This window comes from Oncorhynchus tshawytscha, linkage group LG26, assembly GCF_018296145.1.
Source record: "Oncorhynchus tshawytscha isolate Ot180627B linkage group LG26, Otsh_v2.0, whole genome shotgun sequence".
Lineage (NCBI taxonomy): Eukaryota > Metazoa > Chordata > Actinopteri > Salmoniformes > Salmonidae > Oncorhynchus > Oncorhynchus tshawytscha.
Window position 1 is genome coordinate 37206566 of NC_056454.1, and position 20714 is coordinate 37227279.

Here is a 20714-nt window from a genome sequence, read left to right on the forward strand (position 1 = left end):
CTGTTTGAAATGTCAACAGAATGATATACACTGAGTATACAAACCTATTTCCATGACATAGACTGACCAGGTAATACCAGGTGAAAGCTATGACACCTTATTGATGTCAGTTGTTAAATCTACTTCAAATCGGTATAGATGAAGGGGAGGAGACAGGCTAAAGAAGGATTTTTAAGCTTTGAGACAATTGAGACAATTGTGACATGGATTGTGTACATGTGCCGTTCAGAGGGTGAATGGGCAAGACAAAAGGTTTAAGTGCCAGGCGTACAAGTTTGTGTCAAGAACTGCAAAGCTGTTGTGTTTTTCACGCTCAACAGTTTCCCAAGTGTGTCAAGAATGTTCCACCACCCAAAGGACATCCAGCCAACTTGACACAACTATGGGAAGCATTGGAGTCAACATGGGCCAGCATCCCTCGAAACCTTGTAGTCCATGAGAGTGCAAAAGGGGGTGCAACTCAATATTAGGAAGGTGTTACTAATGTTTGGTATACTCAGTGTGTGTGCATGTGTGTAAAAAATATATATATATATATATATATATATACACACACTGCTCAAAAAAATAAAGGGAACACTTAAACAACACAATATAACTCCAAGTCAATCACACTTCTGTGAAATCAAACTGTCCACTTAGGAAGCAACACTGATTGACAATAAATTTCACATGCTGTTGTGCAAATGGAATAGACAACAGGTGTAAATTATAGGCATTTAGCAAGACACCACCAAAAAAGGAGTGGTTCTGCAGGTGGGGACCACAGACCACTTCTCAGTTCCGATGCTTTCTGGCTGATGTTTTGGTCACTTTTGAATGCTGGCGGTGCTTTCACTCTAGTGGTAGCATGAGACGGAGTCTACAACCCACACAAGTGGCTCAGGTAGTGCAGCTCATCCAGCATGGCACATCAATGCGAGATTTGGCAAGAAGGTTTGCTGTGTCTGTCAGCGTAGTGTCCAGAGCATGGAGGCGCTACCAGGAGACAGACCAGTACATCAGGAGATGTGGAGGAGGCCATAGGAGGGCAAAAACCCAGCAGCAGGACCGCTACCTCCGCCTTTGTGCAAGGAGGAGCAGGAGGAGCACTGCCAGAGCCCTGCAAAATGACCTCCAGCAGGCCACAAATGTGCATGTGTCTGCTCAAACGGTCAGAAACGGACTCCATGAGGGTGGTATGAGGGCCCGACGTCCACAGGTGGGGGTTGTGCTTACAGCCCAACACCGTGCAGGACGTTTGGCATTTGCCAGAGAACACCAAGATTGGCAAATTCGCCACTGGCGCCCTGTGCTCTTCACAGATGAAAGCAAGTTCACACTGAGCACGTGACAGACGTGACAGTCTGGAGACGCCGTGGAGAACGTTCTGCTGCCTGCAACATCCTCCAGCATGACCGGTTTGGCGGTGGGTCAGTCATGGTGTGGGGTGGAATTTCTTTGGGGGGCCACACAGCACTCCATGTGCTCGCCAGAGGTAGCCTGACTGCAATTCGGTACCGAGATGAGATCCTCAGACCCCTTGTGAGACCATATGCTGGTGCGGTTGGCCCTGAGTTCCTCCTAATGCAAGACAATTCTAGACCTCATGTGGCTGGAGTGTGTCAGCAGTTCCTGCAAGAGGAAGGCATTGATGCTATGGACTGGCCCGCCCGTTCCCCAGACCTGAATCCAATTGAGCACATCTGGGACATCATGTCACGTTCCATCCACCAACGCCACGTTGTACCACAGACTGTCCAGGAGTTGGCAGATGCTTTAGTCCAGGTCTGGGAGGAGATCCCTCGGGAGACCATCCACCACCTCATCAGGAGCATGCCCAGGCGTTGTAGGGAGGTCATGCAGGCACGTGGAGGCCACACACACTACTGAGCCTCATTTTGACTTGTTTTAAGGACATTACATCAAAGTTGGATCAGCCTGTAGTGTGGTTTTCCACTTTAATTTTGAGTGTGACTCCAAATCCAGACCTCCATGGGTTGATAAATTTGATTTCCATCGATAATTTGTGTGACTTTGTTGTCAGCACATTAAACTATGTAAAGAAAAAAGTATTTAATAAGAATATTTCATTCATTCAGATCTAGGATGTGTTATTTTCGTGTACCCTTAATTATTTTGAGCAGTGTATATATATATATATATATATATATATATATATATATATATATATAAATAAAACACACATATAGTTGAAGTCGGAAGTTTACATACACCTTAGCCAAATACATTTAAACTCACTTTTTCACAATTCCTGACATTTAATCCTTGTAAAAATTCCATTTTAGGTCAGTTAGGATCACCACCGCTCCAAAACCACCATATAAAAGCCAGACTATGGTTTGCTACTGTACATGGGGACAAAGATCATACTTTTTGGGGAAATGTCCTCTGGTCTGATGAAACAAAAATAGAACTGTTTGGCCGTAATGACCATCCTTATGTTTGGAGGGAAAAGGGGGAGGCTTGCAAGCCGAAGACCACCATCCCGACGTGAAGCATATTTATATATATATATTTATATATTTATATTTATATATTTATATTTATATATATAAATATAAATATATAAATATATAAATATATATATAAATATATATATATATATATATAAATATATATAAATAAATATAAATATAAATATATATATATATATAAATATATAAATATATAAATATATATATAAATATATAAATATATATATAAATATATATATAGGGGTGGCAGCATCATGTTCTGGGGGTGCTTTGCTGCAAACCTGACTCAGTTACACCCGCTCTGTCAGTAGGAATGGGCCAAAATTCACCCAACTTATTGTGGGAAGCTTGTGGAAGGCTACCCAAAACGTTTGACCCAAGTTAAACAATTTAAAGGCAATGCCACCAAATACTAATTTAGTGTATGTAGCTTCTGACCCACTGGAATTGTGAAATACTGAGTTTAAAGGTATTTGCCTAAGGTGTATGTAAACTTCCGACTTCAACTGTATGTGGGGCAAAAAAGTATTTAGTCAGCCACCAATTGTGCAAGTTCTCCCACTTAAAAAGATGAGAGAGGCCTGTCATTTTCATCATAGGTACACTTCAACTATGACAGCCAAAATGAGAAAAAAAATCCAGAAAATCACATTTTCACATCACGATTTTTAATGAATTTATTTGCAAATTATGGTGGAAAATAAGTATATGGTCACCTACAAACAAGCAAGATTTGACTCTCACAGACCTGTAACTTCTTCTTTGAGGCTCCTCTGTCCTCCACTCGTTAACTCGTTACCTGTATTAATGGCACCTGTTTGAACTTGTTATCAGTATAAAAGACACCTGTCCACAACCTCAAACAGTCACACTCCAAACTCCACTATGGCCAAGACCAAAGGGCTGTCAAAGGACACCAGAAACAAAATTGTAGACCTGCACCAGGCTGGGAAGACTGAATCTGCAATAGGTAAGCAGCTTGGTTTGAAGAAATCAACTGTGGGAGCAATTATTAGGAAATGGAAGACATACAAGACCACTGATAATCTCCCTCGATCTGGGGCTCCACGCAAGATCTCACCCCTTGGGGTCAAAATGATCACAAGAACGGTGAGCAAAAATCCCAGAACCACACGGGGGGACCTAGTGAATGACCTGCAGAGAGCTGGGACAAAAGCCTACCATCAGTAACACGCTACGCCGCCAGGGACTCAAATCCTGCAGTGCAAGACATGTCCCCCCTGCTTAAGCCAGTACTTGTCCAGGCCCGTCTGAAGTTTGCTAGAGAGCAGTTTGCTAGAGAGCATTTGAGCATAGAGAGCATTTGGATGATCCAGAAGAAGATTGGGAGAATGTCATATGGTCAGATGAAACCAAAATATAACTTTTTGGTAAAAACTCAACTCGTCGTGTTTGGAGGACAAAGAATGCTGAGTTGCATCCAAAGAACACCATACCTACTGTGAAGCATGGGTGTGGAAACATCATGCTTTGGGGCTGTTTTTCTGCAAAGGGACCAGGACGACTGATCCGTGTAAAGGAAAGAATGAATGGGGCCATGTAACATTAGATTTTGAGTGAAAACCTCCTTCCATCAGCAAGGGCATTGAAGATGAAACATGGCTGGGTCTTTCAGCATGACAATGATCCCAAACACACCGCCCGGGCAACGAAGGAGTGGCTTCGTAAGAAGCATTTCAAGGTCCTGGAGTGGCCTAGCCAGTCTCCAGATCGCAACCCCATAGGAAATCTTTGGAGGGGGTTGAAAGTCCATGTTGCCCAGAAACAGCCCCAAAATATCACTGCTCTAGAGATCTGCATGGAGGAATGGGCCAAAATACCAGCAACAGTGTGTTAAAACCTTGTGAAGACTTACAGAAAACGTTTGACCTCTGTCATTGCCAACAAAAGGTATATAACAAAGTATTGAGAAACTTTTGTGATTGACCAAATACTTATTTTCCACTATATTTTGCAAATAAATTCATTAAAAATCCTACAATGTGATTTTCTGGATTTTTTCCCCCTCATTTTGTCTGTCATAGTTGAAGTGTACCTATGATAAATTACAGGCCTCTCTCTTCTTAAGTGGGAGAACTTGCACAATTGGTGGCTGACTAAATACTTTTTTGCCCCACTGGATGGATGTATGTATGTGTGTGTGTATATATATAAAATAAACTATACAGCTAAAACTAACTAAAACAGCGGTCTGTTTTATCCTACACAATAAAACAGACACATGGTAAACAACAACAATCGTTCTCTATTAGAGTTTGAAAACAACAGCCCCACCATTCACTGTCTGTTGTTTTTCAATCTATATGTTCACTATCTAGGCACTAGGAACTGGGCCTACAATCTCAAATTGCTACATTGTCTAACAAGAAATATACAAAATAACTAGACAAATCATGAGTTAATATGATTTTCTCTACCTTACAAATCACTGCCCCCCCCCCTAGAGAGCGAGAGAGAGAAACAACCATTCGCCTCTGAGCCCTGTGTGTTCTGCCCTTGACATGAAATAGTCCATTTCATTCGTGCTCTTACCTTCCCCAGTTGTCATAGTGCCTAGCCTTCCTTCCATGCAGAGCAGAGAGAAGAGAGTGAGTGAACAGTCAGGGAGAATGTTGCTTCACGTCTGTGTGTGTGTCTCTCTCTGCACTCCTCTCTCTCTCTGCTCCTGTTCTAGTCTGGTGACTACTGCATCATCCAATACCGCTGCCATCCCTCTCATTTTACATTTACATTTTAGTCATTTGGCAGACGCTCTTATCCTGAGCAACTTACAGTAGTGAGTGCATACATTTTCATACTTTGTTTTTTGCATACTGGTCTCCCCTGGGAATCGAACCTACAACCCTGGCGTTGCAAGTAGAGGGCTGCGGGTCCGGACAGAGATCATTGTGGCGCGGTCTGCATTTGTCATGATGCGGGCGGCCAGACTGATGACTTAGGGATGTAAAAAGTTGTTATTCCACAAGGCCTACTTGCTGTATTAAAAGCACATCTTTATCTCATTGTTTACACACTTTCAGAATTTGGTGCTTCAAGCTGGGACCATGGCTGGCAAGTGAGCTGCGTCACATATGCCTAAAATAACATTGTGGGACTGCGGTTGGGTTCGGGACAAGTTCTTGCTGTAGTGTGTGGAAGTCGGACAAAAAGCCCGTGGGGGTAGGCGGGTGCGGTATGAAAAGCTGCGGGTGCTGGCAGGATGAAGAAATCAGACCTCTAGTTGCAAATGCCATGATGTACCAACTGAGCCACATGGGAACACATATCAAAAGGCTCAGGCTGCAGTGCACCCCTCATTTGCAGAGAAGTGACATTTGGGCTTTTGGTAACAAAAATCACCACTCAAATCAGATGAAGGTTGGCATGTGATTTACAGAAGAAACATCAGAGGGTGAACATACAACACAAACTGAGTCAATGGATGACTTCTTTATCTCATCAGTCATCTCAACAGTACCTATAAGCCTTCTGCGAGATACATCTGGGGACTTAGGCCAAATCACTGTGTTGTGGCAAATGTGACTTCTACAGTAAGTCTATATGAGATTCACAGCCACAATCTGACAGCAGCAGCCTACACATCACAACCTTTCACCTCTACAGGAGGAAAACTCATGGCTTATGCGTCAGCAGTCAGGACATTCTAACATCCCATCATATCCCAGGAGATGAACTACTACAGTTTCTATTTCCTGTCAACTAAACTGAAGCATGTTCTACTTGTAGCCGATGTATGCCTCTAGGGAATACAGATACTTTACCACTACAATGACAGATGAAATTCAGTAGTTGGCAATGCCAATAGCTTTTCTTTTGGTTTCAATCCATTAGCAACATTTCTCCGTGTTCCTTTGAGGTAAGACAGATGGAGGTTGAGGTTACTCTGGTCAGATGGAAAGGAACAGGAGAGCTATTCCTTCAGTTCCCTGACTAGCTGGGAGCATTCTGTCCCCATCTGTGTCTCCAGGTCCTAATGGCTAGGCGGCCCACACAACGCTGGTCAGCACAGAGGGTAGTATTCATTAGGACACACTGCAGCAAAATGTTTTGCAACAACGAGTGTTTCTAATTGGTCAAGTTCAGGTAGTTCCTCCCTGTTTCAGCCCGTTCTGTTCCATTTCGTGCCTAATGAATACGATCCATGTCTCCGCAGTGAAAGGTCCTCATTACCATGTGTGCTGTTGACTGCCTTCCTCTCGAAGTTACACACACACAGAGAAACTATTTCCCTCAGAGTTGAGAGCTGAGCTCCTTTTTACAAGGTAAGGGAACAATCTTAGTCATCGCTCTCAGCTCTGTCATACATTAATCTGAGTTGAACCGTTTGTGGAAAACAAAAGTGCCAAGTGCATAATGAATGGTGTAATATTACTTTTCATTTTCCAATTAAAATGTCATCAAAACAGCATGCGTCTGAAATGAATCTGGAAATATGATTTTGAAGAGTGAGGGGGTGAAGCTATATAGCCGTTACACAGAGAGGCTTTCTTGAACATTTTTTCCCCTTAAATGTCTGATTCTGATCAACAATAATGTCAAAAGCTTTAGAGAGTGGGTTGTTAATGCTATTATGCACAATAAAACAGAAAACATCTATTCACTTCTATTAAATATAATATTATTACTGTGTTGCGTCTCAGGGTGATTTCATTTACATTAATGATTTGTTGTCTCTCTCAGTAAAGTCCATCGTAATTGTCCTTGAGGGAGAAGTTACTGTCTGAGGGCATGGGAAACAGTTCCTAACTGCCGAGCAGCTTCCACAGTTCCCCTCAGCTCAGCCATTCTACCTGTCCTGCAAACAAACACTGTACCCAGTCAGCTAGAATGTGCCAGAGTCAGCGAGCCCTTGCCCACGTCACAGCTCTGGTTACACACTGACAGTGGACACTGAAACTGCTACGACAAAAGGGACTGAAACGCACACATAGATAGCTGTAAAGAAGGTATTTGTTTTTAATTTTTAATACATTTATAAACATTTCTAAAAAATTGTTTTCATTTTATCATTATGAGGTATTGTGTGTAGATTGTGGAAGAAAAAAATTATTTAACCAATTTTAGAGTAAGGCTGTAACGTACGTAACAAAATGTGGAAAAAGTAAAGGGGCCTGAATACTTTCCGAATGCACTGTGTACACACACACACTTGAAGGGATTACAGTGAGTCTGATCTGGCTTGGCTACACTGAGGGAATGCAACATCTGAGACCCAGAGGTGGCTGCCCTCCTGTGGGGAAACTCATCCACTCAAGTCCCAGGTTGTCAGTCTGGCCCTCAGGCCTCCTCTCACCCACATACAAACCCACACACTGGTGACAGATGGAGAGTGGAGAGTGGACACAACATGGGCAGGCCACAATGGTGCCAACAGCAAGGGGGGGAGAAAGGAGAGGACAGAAAACAAGTGGTGAGAGAGAGGAGGAAGCAAGAAAGCTGGGGAAAGAGTGAGTGAAAATGGAGGGAGAGAGGAACCGTTTCTAAGCATACAGTTCCTGGCCTCATACATAAAAAACAACAAATAAACGTGATGCAATACCCATTTATCCCCATCCCAAATCCAATTCACATTTTCTACAAGTACAAAAGCACATTATACTGATGTTTTCTTGTTTTGCCTAATCTCAGACGGCACTACCTGCTTGAGGTAGCAACAAGCCTCAACTTAAAAAGATAAAAGTAAAGACTATGAGCTCCGGGACACATGCAGAGAGAGAGAGAGAGAGAGAGAGAGAGACGCAGCGAGAAAGGGACACATACAGAGAGAGAGAGAGAGAGAGACGCGCAGCGAGAAAGGGACACATGCAGAGAGAGAGAGAGAGAGAGAGAGAGAGAGAGACGCAGCGAGAAAGGGACACATGCAGAGAGAGAGAGAGAGAGAGAGAGAGAGAGACGCAGCGAGAAAGGGACACATGCAGAGAGAGAGAGAGATGCAGCGAGAAAGGGACACATGCAGAGAGAGAGAGAGAGAGAGAGAGAGAGACGCAGCGAGAAAGGGACACATGCAGAGAGAGAGAGAGAGAGAGAGAGAGACGCAGCGAGAAAGGGACACATGCAGAGAGAGAGAGAGCGAGAGAGAGAGACGCAGCGAGAAAGGGACACATGCAGAGAGAGAGAGAGATGCAGCGAGAAAGGGACACATGCAGAGAGAGAGAGAGAGACGCAGCGAGAAAGGGACACATGCAGAGAGAGAGAGAGAGAGAGACGCAGCGAGAAAGGGACACATGCAGAGAGACAGAGAGAGAGAGAGAGAGAGAGAGAGACGCAGCGAGAAAGGGACACATGCAGAGAGAGAGAGAGAGAAAGAGAGAGAGAGAGACGCAGCGAGAAAGGGACACATGCAGAGAGAGAGAGAGAGAGAGAGAGAGAGAGAGAGAGAGAGAGACGCAGCGAGAAAGGGACACATGCAGAGAGAGAGAGAGAGAGAGAGACGCAGCGAGAAAGGGACACATGCAGCAGAGAGAGAGAGAGAGAGAGAGAGAGAGAGACGCAGCGAGAAAGGGACACATGCAGAGAGAGAGAGAGAGAGAGAGAGAGAGACGCAGCGAGAAAGGGACACATGCAGAGAGAGAGAGAGAGAGAGAGAGAGAGAGACGCAGCGAGAAAGGGACACATGCAGAGAGAGAGAGAGAGAGAGACACGCAGAGAGAGAGACACGCGCAGCGAGAGAGAAAGACACGCACGCAGAGAGAAAGAGAGACACACACATTAATAGACAACAGCTCAAGGACAGAACTACATCAATTCAAAAATAAATAAAAAAGGCACACACAGCCTACATATCAATACCAATACATACACACAAACTGGCTAGGTCAAATTGGGGAGAGTCGTTGTGTCGTGAGGTGTTGCTTTGAAAACCAGGTTTTTTGAAAACCAGGTTTGCTGTTCATCTGAGCAATATGAGATGGAACGGAGTTCCATGAAATAATGGCTCTATATAATACTGTACGCTTTCTTCAATTTGATCTGGATTTGGGGACTGTGAAAAGACCCCTGGTGGCATGTCTGGTGGGGTAAGTGTGTGTGTCAGAGCTGTGTGTAAGTTGACTATGCAAACTATTTGGGATTTTCAACACATTAATGTTTCTTATAAAAAGAAGGAGGAAAGAGAGAGAGAGAGAGAGAGAGAGAGAGAGAGCGAGCGAGACAGAGAGATCTCACTTAGAAATTAGGCAAATCCCCTCATAACCCTAGAGCTCCATGGGAAACAGCTCTCAGCTAAGTCAATAAGATGGTTCTATTTGAGTCCGTCCAGAAACTCGAAGTGCATACAAAATACACAGGAAAATGCAAACAGGAAGGAAGCAAACAGACACAAACAGCCCCAGAAGCAATGGTAATAGCCCCTCCACCATGAATCAACAGAACAGGGGTCCAGCAGCAGCATCACTCACCTGAACCCGAGGATGGGATCATGTTCCCAGATCTTTGGACTTCATCAAATCTACTGAAGATTACATTCAACCTGCAGAGGAGAGGAGCAGAAGGTTATATTCAACCTGCAGAGGAGAGGAGCAGAAGGTTATATTCAACCTGCAGAGGAGAGGAGCAGAAGGTTATATTCAACCTGCAGAGGAGAGGAGCAGAAGGTTATATTCAACCTGCAGAGGAGAGGAGCAGAAGGTTATATTCAACCTGCAGAGGAGAGGAGCAGAAGGTTATATTCAACCTGCAGAGGAGAGGAGCAGAAGGTTAGGTTATTCAACCTGCAGAGGAGAGGAGCAGAAGGTTATATTCAACCTGCAGAGGAGAGGAGCAGAAGGTTATATTCAACCTGCAGAGGAGAGGAGCAGAAGGTTATATTCAACCTGCAGAGGAGAGGAGCAGAAGGTTATATTCAACCTGCAGAGGAGAGGAGCAGAAGGTTATATTCAACCTGCAGAGGAGAGGAGCAGAAGGTTATATTCAACCTGCAGAGGAGAGGAGCAGAAGGTTATATTCAACCTGCAGAGGAGAGGAGCAGAAGGTTATATTCAACCTGCAGAGGAGAGGAGCAGAAGGTTATATTCAACCTGCAGAGGAGAGGAGCAGAAGGTTATATTCAACCTGCAGAGGAGAGGAGCAGAAGGTTATATTCAACCTGCAGAGGAGAGGAGCAGAAGGTTATATTCAACCTGCAGAGGAGAGGAGCAGAAGGTTATATTCAACCTGCAGAGGAGAGGAGCAGAAGGTTATATTCAACCTGCAGAGGAGAGGAGCAGAAGGTTATATTCAACCTGCAGAGGAGAGGAGCAGAAGGTTATATTCAACCTGCAGAGGAGAGGAGCAGAAGGTTATATTCAACCTGCAGAGGAGAGGAGCAGAAGGTTATATTCAACCTGCAGAGGAGAGGAGCAGAAGGTTATATTCAACCTGCAGAGGAGAGGAGCAGAAGGTTATATTCAACCTGCAGAGGAGAGGAGCAGAAGGTTATATTCAACCTGCAGAGGAGAGGAGCAGAAGGTTATATTCAACCTGCAGAGGAGAGGAGCAGAAGGTTATATTCAACCTGCAGAGGAGAGGAGCAGAAGGTTATATTCAACCTGCAGAGGAGAGGAGCAGAAGGTTATATTCAACCTGCAGAGGAGAGGAGCAGAAGGTTATATTCAACCTGCAGAGGAGAGGAGCAGAAGGTTATATTCAACCTGCAGAGGAGAGGAGCAGAAGGTTATATTCAACCTGCAGAGGAGAGGAGCAGAAGGTTATATTCAACCTGCAGAGGAGAGGAGCAGAAGGTTATATTCAACCTGCAGAGGAATAAAACAAAAGGAAGAGAAAAGGAAAGGAAGGAAGAGAAGAGGAAAGGAAGGAAGGAAGAGAAGAGGAAAGGAAGGAAGAGAAGAGGAAAGGAAGGAAGAGAAGAGGAAAGGAAGGAAGGAAGAGAAGAGAGCAAACAGGTCAGAAAACTGAGAAAGAAACAGGAAGGTGAATAGCCTTCTCACTGATTCACCTGACATTATGGATCTGTACCTGTCAGAGAACACATTTCCCTCTGGCCTATTCAGAAGAACAGAGAGCCAAACTAGACCACATAGAACTGGTAGATGAGCATTTAATAGGTAGAATGAGCGTTTGGAACGACCTTGGCCCAAAGAATGTGGAGGGAAAACCTAAAAGGCAGGACTGATAGAATGTAATACCGAAAACAATTTCCTCCAAGTCACTCTAGTGGTGTAGTGCTACTGTTTAGGTCATAATATCTCAAATGAAATTTGTACTGACGGAATATTATTATAGAATATGCATAAAAAGCATCTTCCAATTGCAACATTTGGCCTATGCCCACACATTGTCTCAAGAAAATGTTATATTTGTAGTACCTTCAAAACACCAAATTAGGCATATTTAATTTCAAAATAGGCCATCACTGTCAATCGTGAATGATAATTCCTCAGGTTGTAGCGGTGAATTGTCCAAACTGCGTCTGCATGAAAATCAGATGTCAATCAGTTTCATGGGAAAATGCATTTAGATCTTCTGAAACGACTGTTTGGGAAGTGAATTAGAGCAGATGGTGTTAAACTATTAGCTTTTCTTGTTTTTCGTTTCAATCAAAGCATATATCCTGCCTAGTGGAACGCATCACTTAACATGGTCCACACACACCCGCACGTTCGTGAAGAGGGCACAGCAGCACCTCTTCCCCCTCAAGAGGCTGAAAAGATTTGTCATGGGCCCTCAGATCCTCAAAAAGTTCTACAGCTGCACCATCAAGAGGAACTTGACAAGCTGCCTCACCACTTGACCACAAAGCGCTACAAAGGGTGGTGCGAACAGCCCAGTACATCACTGGGGCCGAGCTCCCTGCCATCCAGGACCTCTATATCAGGCGGTCTCAGAGGAAGGCTCGAAAAAGTTAGACAAAAATTGAGACCCCAGCTCCCAAGCAATTGAATGTCAACTCTGCTACCGTCCGACAAGCGGTCCCGGAGCATCAGCTCTATTGGCACTGACTATCTTACACTGACTCTACACACTCACTAGACTTTATTTACAGACCATATACACACACACACACACACACACACACACACACACACACACACACACACACACACACACCACACACCGACACAACACAAAACACACATATACAGTTGAAGTCGGAAGTTTACATACACCTTAGCCAAATAAACTGAGTTTAAATGTTTCACAATTCCTGACATTTAATCCTAGTAAAAAGTCCCTGTCTTAGGTCAGTTAGGAATACCACTTTATTTTAAGAATATGAAATGTCAGAATAATAGTGGAGAGAATGATTTATTTCAGCGTTTATTTCTTTCATCACATTCCCAGTGGGTCAGAAGTTTACATACACTCAATTAGTATTTGGTAGCATTGCCTTTAAATTGTTTAACTTGGGTCAAACGTTTCGGGTAGCCTTCCACAAGCTTCCCACAATAAGTTGGGTGAATTTTGGCCCATTCCTCCTGACAGAGCTGGTGTAACTGAGTCAGGTTTGTAGGCCTGAGATGTTGCTTCAATATGTCCACATATTTTTCCTACCTTATGATGCCATCTATTTTGTGAAGTGCACCAGTCCCTCCTGCAGCAAAGCACCTCCACAACATGATGCTGCCACCCCCGTGCTTCATGGTTGGGATGGTGTTCTTCGGCTTGCAATCCTCCCCCTTTTTCCTCCAAACATAACAATGGTCATTATGGCCAAAAAGTTTATTTTTGTTTCATCAGACCAGAGGACATTTCTCCAAAAAGTACAATCTTTGTCCGCATGTGCAGTTGCAAACCGTAGTGTGGCTTTTTTATGGCGGTTTTGGAGTAGTGGCTTCTTCCTTGCTGAGCGGCCTTTCAGGTTCTGTCGATATAGGACTCGTTTTACTGTGGATATAGATACTTTTGTACCCGTTTCCTCCTGCATCTTCACAAGGTCAAAGTACATTAATCTCTAGGAGAGAGAACGCGTCTCCTTCCTGAGCAGTATGATGGCTGCGTGGTCCAATGGTGTTTATACTTGCGTACTATTGTTTGTACAGATGAACGTGGTACCTTCAGGCGTTTGGAAATTGCTACCAAGGATGAACCAGACTTGTGGAGGTCTACAATTTATTTTCTGAGGTCTTGGCTGATTTCTTTTGATTTTGCCATGATATCAAGCAAAGAGGCACTTGAATGTAGGCCTTGAAATCCATCAACAGGTACACCCCCAATTGACTCAAATGATGTCAATTAGCCTATCAGAAGCTTCTAAAGCAATGACAACATTTTCTGGCATTTTCCAAGCTGTTTAAAGGCACAGTCAACTTAGTGTATGTAAACTTCTGACCCACTGGAATTGTGATACAGTGAATTGTAAGTGAAATAATCTGTCCATAATCAATTGTTGGAAAAATGACTTGTGTCATGCACAAAGTAAATGTCCTAAGCAACTTGCCTAAACTATAATTTGTTAACAAGACATTTGTGGAGTGGTTGAAAAATACGTTTTAATGACTTGAACCTAAGTGTATGTAAACTTACGATTTCAACTGTTTACACACACATTTACACTCATTATTTGCTGCTGCTACTGTTCTTTATTTTACTCTTATTATTATATATCCTGATACCTAGTCACTACTCTGGCTTCTTGTAAATATCTAACTCAATTACCTCATACCCTTGCACATTGATATGGTACTGGTACTCCCTGTATATACTGGTACTCCCTGTATATACTGGTACTCCCTGTGTATATACTGGTACTCCCTGTATATACACTGGTACTCCCTGTATATACACTGGTACTCCCTGTATATACTGGTACTCCCTGTATATACTGGTACTCCCTGTATATACTGGTACTCCCTGTATATACTGGTACTCCCTGTATATACTGGTACTCCCTGTATATAGCTCCAAGTTTTGCGTATTTTGTATTATTCTTTTCTAAACTCTGCATCTTGCGAAAGGTTCATAAACAAGCATTTCACCGTAAAGGCTACACCAGTTGTGTTCGGCGAATGTGGTAAATAACATTTGATTTGATGCGCTGTTGAGTTTTGACCGCATGAGAAAGAAATGCCACTATTCAGCTTCATCTAACCATCCCAAAAACAATATCATTCGAAATGAGCCGTTTTTGGCGTAAGAGTAACATTATAGGTCTACTATGCTGTTATATTCAGTTCTGTTATCATCATCTTGCGGGACATTGATCCAGCTTTAGAAATCATTTCCCAGAAATATTTTAACCAGCTCATGTATTCTCAAATTGAAAAAGCTCCGGCAGGACTAGGTACCGTTTGTCCATCTTGAGACACTTTGCCAATATACACTTCCTCAAAATAGTCCGTATTAATCTAAATATGTCATTGATTTTTACATTTCTGCAGAGATCTTAGTTGCGCAATTTTACATCTAACTAAGGTGTTTGGTGCAGTATTTCCAATTTCTCAAAATGTGCATGAAAACGAGTAGTCTATCATTGAATGACAACAAACACTTCATTTAAGGATCCCTACTGTTGACCAATGACTAACGAAGGGGTGTAGATGTCGGCTCCGAACTTCGGCTTGCCTCCAAAAAAAATGGTGTGTGCGCACAAACAGCTGAAAAAACCCTTGCCGAAGACCAAAATGAACAATAACGTCATAACATGTCCTCATAACATATGCACAAACTGTTATGGATGGGAAGCATGCGGGCGCCTTTACACTGATCAAATGAGGCAGGAATTTATTTGGTGTCAGTTAGTGAAAATGATGTGTAGATTTAATCCCTCCAGGTTTCTATTGAGTCACTTTGACTTGGAAATGAGGCCAAAAATAGAAGCTGTCAGCTAAACCTTTTTCATTCTAATGCTATTTTACAAAATTTGCATCTGCTTCTCTCTTTCTATTCAAATATAGTACAGTCCTAAGCCAATATCCCCATCCCTTTTCCCACAGAAGGTAGCTTGCTAAATTGCCCAAATTAGAATTTGACATTCTCACACTGTTTGCAACATAGGCTTTTTAAATCACATGCACTACTGTGGTAGACATTGATGTACTCAAATCTTTGTTAAAAACACATTGAATCAAATAAATACAACGCACACTGCTTGCAGGAAATAGCAGGAAACTCCGATGTGAACATATCGATAAGAAGACTTAGTATTTAACTGGATATAACAAAATGCTTTTTAATTGCTCATGGATCTCTTGGAGGAAATGGATTAAGAGTGTTCCTACAGACAGGAGGAGGGGCACAGGTGGGCACTAGAGAGCCTCAGCACCCACCATGCCCTGGGCCCGGAACCAATCTAATCATGGGCAGAGGAAGCACTCCTAAAGGGAGACTAAAGGAGCTTATCCCTCCACCCACCATGCCCTGGGCCCGGAACCAATCTAATCATGGGCAGAGGAAGCACTCCTAAAGGGAGACTAAAGGAGCTTATCCCTCCACCCACCATGCCCTGGGCCCGGAACCAATCTAATCATGGGCAGAGGAAGCACTCCTAAAGGGAGACTAAAGGAGCTTATCCCTCCACCCACCATGCCCTGGGCCCGGAACCAATCTAATCATGGGCAGAGGAAGCACTCCTAAAGGGAGACTAAAGGAGCTTATCCCTCCACCCACCATGCCCTGGGCCCGGAACCAATCTAATCATGGGCAGAGGAAGCACTCCTAAAGGGTGACTAAAGGAGCTTATCCCTCCACCAACCATGCCCTGGGCCCGGAACCAATCTAATCATGGGCAGAGGAAGCACTCCTAAAGGGTGACTAAAGGAGCTTATCCCTCCACCCACCATGCCCTGGGCCCGGAACCAATCTAATCATGGGCAGAGGAAGCACTCCTAAAGGGAGACTAAAGGAGCTTATCCCTCCACCCACCATGCCCTGGGCCCGGAACCAATCTAATCATGGGCAGAGGAAGCACTCCTAAAGGGAGACTAAAGGAGCTTATCCCTCCACCCACCATGCCCTGGGCCCGGAACCAATCTAATCATGGGCAGAGGAAGCACTCCTAAAGGGAGACTAAAGGAGCTTATCCCTCCACCCACCATGCCCTGGGCCCGGAACCAATCTAATCATGGGCAGAGGAAGCACTCCTAAAGGGAGACTAAAGGAGCTTATCCCTCCACCCACCATGCCCTGGGCCCGGAACCAATCTAATCATGGGCAGAGGAAGCACTCCTAAAGGGAGACTAAAGGAGCTTATCCCTCCACCCACCATGCCCTGGGCCCGGAACCAATCTAATCATGGGCAGAGGAAGCACTCCTAAAGGGTGACTAAAGGAGCTTATCCCTCCACCCACCATGCCCTGGGCCCGGAACCAATCTAATCATGGGCAGAGGAAGCACTCCTAAAGGGAGACTAAAGGAGCTTATCCCTCCACCCACCATGCCCTGGGCCCGGAACCAATCTAATCATGGGCAGAGGAAGCACTCCTAAAGGGTGACTAAAGGAGCTTATCCCTCCACCCACCATGCCCTGGGCCCGGAACCAATCTAATCATGGGCAGAGGAAGCACTCCTAAAGGGTGACTAAAGGAGCTTATCCCTCCACCCACCATGCCCTGGGCCCGGAACCAATCTAATCATGGGCAGAGGAAGCACTCCTAAAGGGAGACTAAAGGAGCTTATCCCTCCACCAACCATGCCCCTTCAAGCTCCCTTTATAAAGAGTCATCTCTTCCCTTTGGGTCTGGGAAATAGTTTTGTAATACTACCTACAACAATGAAGAGTGGGTAAGAGCAATGCAAGGATCAACAATGTGGGATGTAAGAGGAAGACTGACTGTGAAAAACAGTTCATTGTGACAAACTGAGATCAAGGAGGATGGGCCACCTTCTTCACAGAGTGCATTGCATGTTAGCGGCCTGTTGACATGGTAGTAAACCAAACTAAAAAGGGGGGAACAGTAGTAAACTAAACAGGGGACGATCAGAGAGACAGATGCTACAGTCGGAATGGTTCCAGGAACAGCTATTCCCCTTTAACTCTCAACCAAAGAGACAATTGGGAGTGAATCAATCTGCTGCCCAGACCCAGCCCCACTCAAACATCCACACACTTAGTTAGAGCCCAGGCTGAGTCATCATAACCATCGTCTCTGTCACTCCCACTACCATCATGTTTAAATAGCATACTATGGTATCACTTAGCATCACTGAGGCCTGTGTGGCCAATCGGTGTGACCCGGTTACAAGATTAGCCTATCGTGGGCCTGCATCCATGATTCTGCAACAGCTGTCCTCCAATAAGGCGTCATGGTACAGTGGCCGGACTAATCCAATAAGAACTGTATTGGTATGTGGATGAATTCAATAAAGACTGACGGTTGACTACCATACACTCAATCCCTTCCCCAGCTCCACGCCACAGACACGGGCAGGCTGGTGCGGCAGCGCCAACGTTATATTACCCATGAGTCTTCATTTCTCACACGGGAAAGCTAATTGGAGGCCTGACAGCCACAGTGAACGGATAGCTAGCTAGCTAGTGGTTATGGTGGAGTGTTCTTTATTAAACGTTGGAGGGCAGAGCAAGGGGAGAGAGATCAGTAGATGATGACTGTTGATAGACGTCCCTGCAGAAAGTAAGACATTCATTTGAAAAAGTCACCTTCGATTTGAAAGATTTTGCATTGTCTGGGTTATATAGTAAGCTTGAATGAAACACATCGAACACTTGACATAACAGATCATTTAACCTAGGTGGTTTCCTTCCCTTTAGGTCCTTTACATTAGACCAACCCCTCTTTCCCAGTGTCGTGGTCTACAGTGTCGTGTAGGCTGTTAAAATGAACAGAGTTAAATATTTTGCATATTTGCTAAATGTTAATTGTATAGGCCTACTGAATGGAGTCATTCAGGGGATTACATTCCCTTTAGGACCTTTACCTTAGACCACACCCCTCCTTCACAATGTTGTAGCCTAGCGAGAGAGAGAGAAAGAGAAAATAACTGACCACTGTGACTGACCCAAAATGAAGGAAAGCTTTGCAGAGCATAGCCTTGCTATTGAGAGACGCAGCCGTAGGCAGACCTGGCTCTCAAGAGAAGACAGGCTATGTGCACACTGCCCACAAAATGAGTTGGAAACTGAGCTGCACTTCCTAACCTCCTGTCAAATTTATGACCATATTAGAGACACATATTCCCATCAGATGACACAGACCCACAAAGGATTTGAAAACAAATCCAATTTTGATAAACTATAGGGTGAAATACTATTGGGTGAAATACCACTGTCTGCAGTCATAGCAGCAAGATTTGTGACCTGTTGCCACAAGAAAAGGGCAACCAGTGAAGAACAAACACCATTGTAAATACAACGCATATTTATGTTTATCCCTTTGTACTTTATCTATTTGCACATCGTTATAACACTGTATATAGCCATAATATTCCTTCGATACTTTGTGAGTGTAATGTTTACTGTTCATTTTTGATTGCCAATGAAAGTGAAATAGATAATAAACAATGTAAACATGTTTCCCATGCCAACAAAGTCTTTTGAATTGAATTGATTTGAACTGAGACAGAGAGAGCGAGAAAGAGAGAGAGAGATTAGTCAGAGGTGTGAGAGAGAGAGAGAGAGAGAAGTGAGAGAGAGAAGTGAGAGAGAGTGAGGAGGGAGGGAGGGAGGGAGGGAGGGAGGGAGGGAGGGAGGGAGGGGGAGGGAGGGAGGGAGGGAGGGAGGGAGGGAGGGAGGGAGGGAGGGAGGGAGGGAGGGAGGGAGGGAGACAGAGACAGACACAGAGAATCAATGACAGACAATCAGAGTGACAGACAGAGAGACAGGCAGAGACACAGAGACAGAGACAGACAGAAAGACAGAGGTCGAATGTTCATCATACCGTGACTGTGGTAGGCCCTTCTTGCTGAGGTCCATCCTCACCCTCTCCCCCACATGTCTGTAGATCTCCACCAGGCAGCCCATAGCTCCGTCTCTCACCTAAGGACACCAGGGGGAGGTTCAAAGTTCATCTAGAACATGCCCTAACAGGACTACAATAGAATATGAAAATGTCTTTATCTACAGACAGAATGCAACTCCCATTCACTCACAGATGTGTATACGCCAACACTAATATGATTTGTTTAGCAGATCTTGAAACAGTCGCTGAACAGAATCATTACCCTGCATCCCCCAAAAGATAGGACTGTTCTGTTCTGTGGCTGCCACTAGGGGGCTTCATGTCCCTGTAGAAATGCCTTTGTGTCCATCTGTGCTAGAGGCCCTCTCCCTCTCCCTCCCTGACCAGGAGTGTAATAAACTGATTCATGACACAGCAAACGCACCTGACTGGTGGGATCTCCTAGTAGATTGCATATGTGAGGGACTATTTTACTGAGGGTTAAGCCTTGGGCTCCGTACCTGGAAGAACAAAGAGGGAGAGAGAGAGAAAGCAATGACATCATAGGTAAGCATCAGCATCACTGCAAATAGACTCCTGACAATAAAGACCTTCCCATAATAACATTTTAAATTCCCTATGATACACATGAGAGAATATTGACACATTTTAAATCAAACCTAGACTCATCCATGCTCTCGGCAGTCAGCTACAATTCCATTGCTATCAGAGTATTAGAAAGGAGAAATATAAAAATGTATATTGAATCTTACCTTGTCTATGACGAAGGAATGATGGAAAAACATGAGCAATGGTAAAAGAGATCAGCCGAGAGCTCTAATGACAATCTGTTGTATAGTAAGAACAGACAGATTGATAGATGGGTGATTGAGAGGCCAGGCAGTCTTACGTGTTGAGCGTTGAGATGAGACAAAGGCACACTCCCTCTCTGGTCCTGTTGTTCTTGTGTTTGAAGCCTCCCAGCATTCTGTCCCACACATACTGGGGAGGAGAGGACAGGATATTTGTACCAGGTCAACAATCAAATAGCTTGTTGTCACGGATCAGGTCGTATCAATTAACATACAATCGAGTCAGGAATCAAAACCTACCTGGGATTCAGGAATGAATCAACAGGGAACTGGGAAGGAATTGTGGGATTGACTCAAGACCTTTGTCAATAACTCGTCTATGAGGACATGTTAGCCCAGGAAAGCTCCACCTGTGGGATGTGGGATATGTGTATGTGTGTGTGTGAGTGTGTGTACACACGTACCTGTGGGGTGGCAGCCTGCTCCATGATCTTCAGCAGCAGGATTTGATCTTGGTCTCTGACTTGGTCTTTGGAATCCCCCAGACGATCTATCAGACTGGGCAGTACTGGAGACACACAGGCGAGAGGGATGGACACACAGGGGAGAGGGATGGACACACAGTCGAGAGGGAT

At 44.3% G+C, this 20714-nt stretch overlaps 1 protein-coding gene across 22 annotated transcripts in view; it reads right to left on the reverse strand.

Annotated features, from left to right (window-relative positions):
- Positions 1-20714, reverse strand: part of LOC112224858 (CLIP-associating protein 1-like) — a 126497-nt gene that overhangs the window by 62034 nt on the left and 43749 nt on the right. For 21 of the 22 annotated variants that reach the window (XM_042306570.1, XM_042306569.1, XM_042306573.1 and 18 more), the window contains 5 exons: positions 20544-20647; positions 20178-20269; positions 19713-19788; positions 19268-19365; positions 9896-9966 (listed from right to left, as the gene is read on the reverse strand). In XM_042306570.1, coding sequence (XP_042162504.1) covers positions 9896-9966; positions 19268-19365; positions 19713-19788; positions 20178-20269; positions 20544-20647 — 441 coding nt within the window. Of the gene's footprint in view, positions 1-5030; positions 7458-9895; positions 9967-19267; positions 19366-19712; positions 19789-20177; positions 20270-20543; positions 20648-20714 lie in introns of those variants that run through there. The other variant, XM_042306565.1, reaches the window with a different exon arrangement.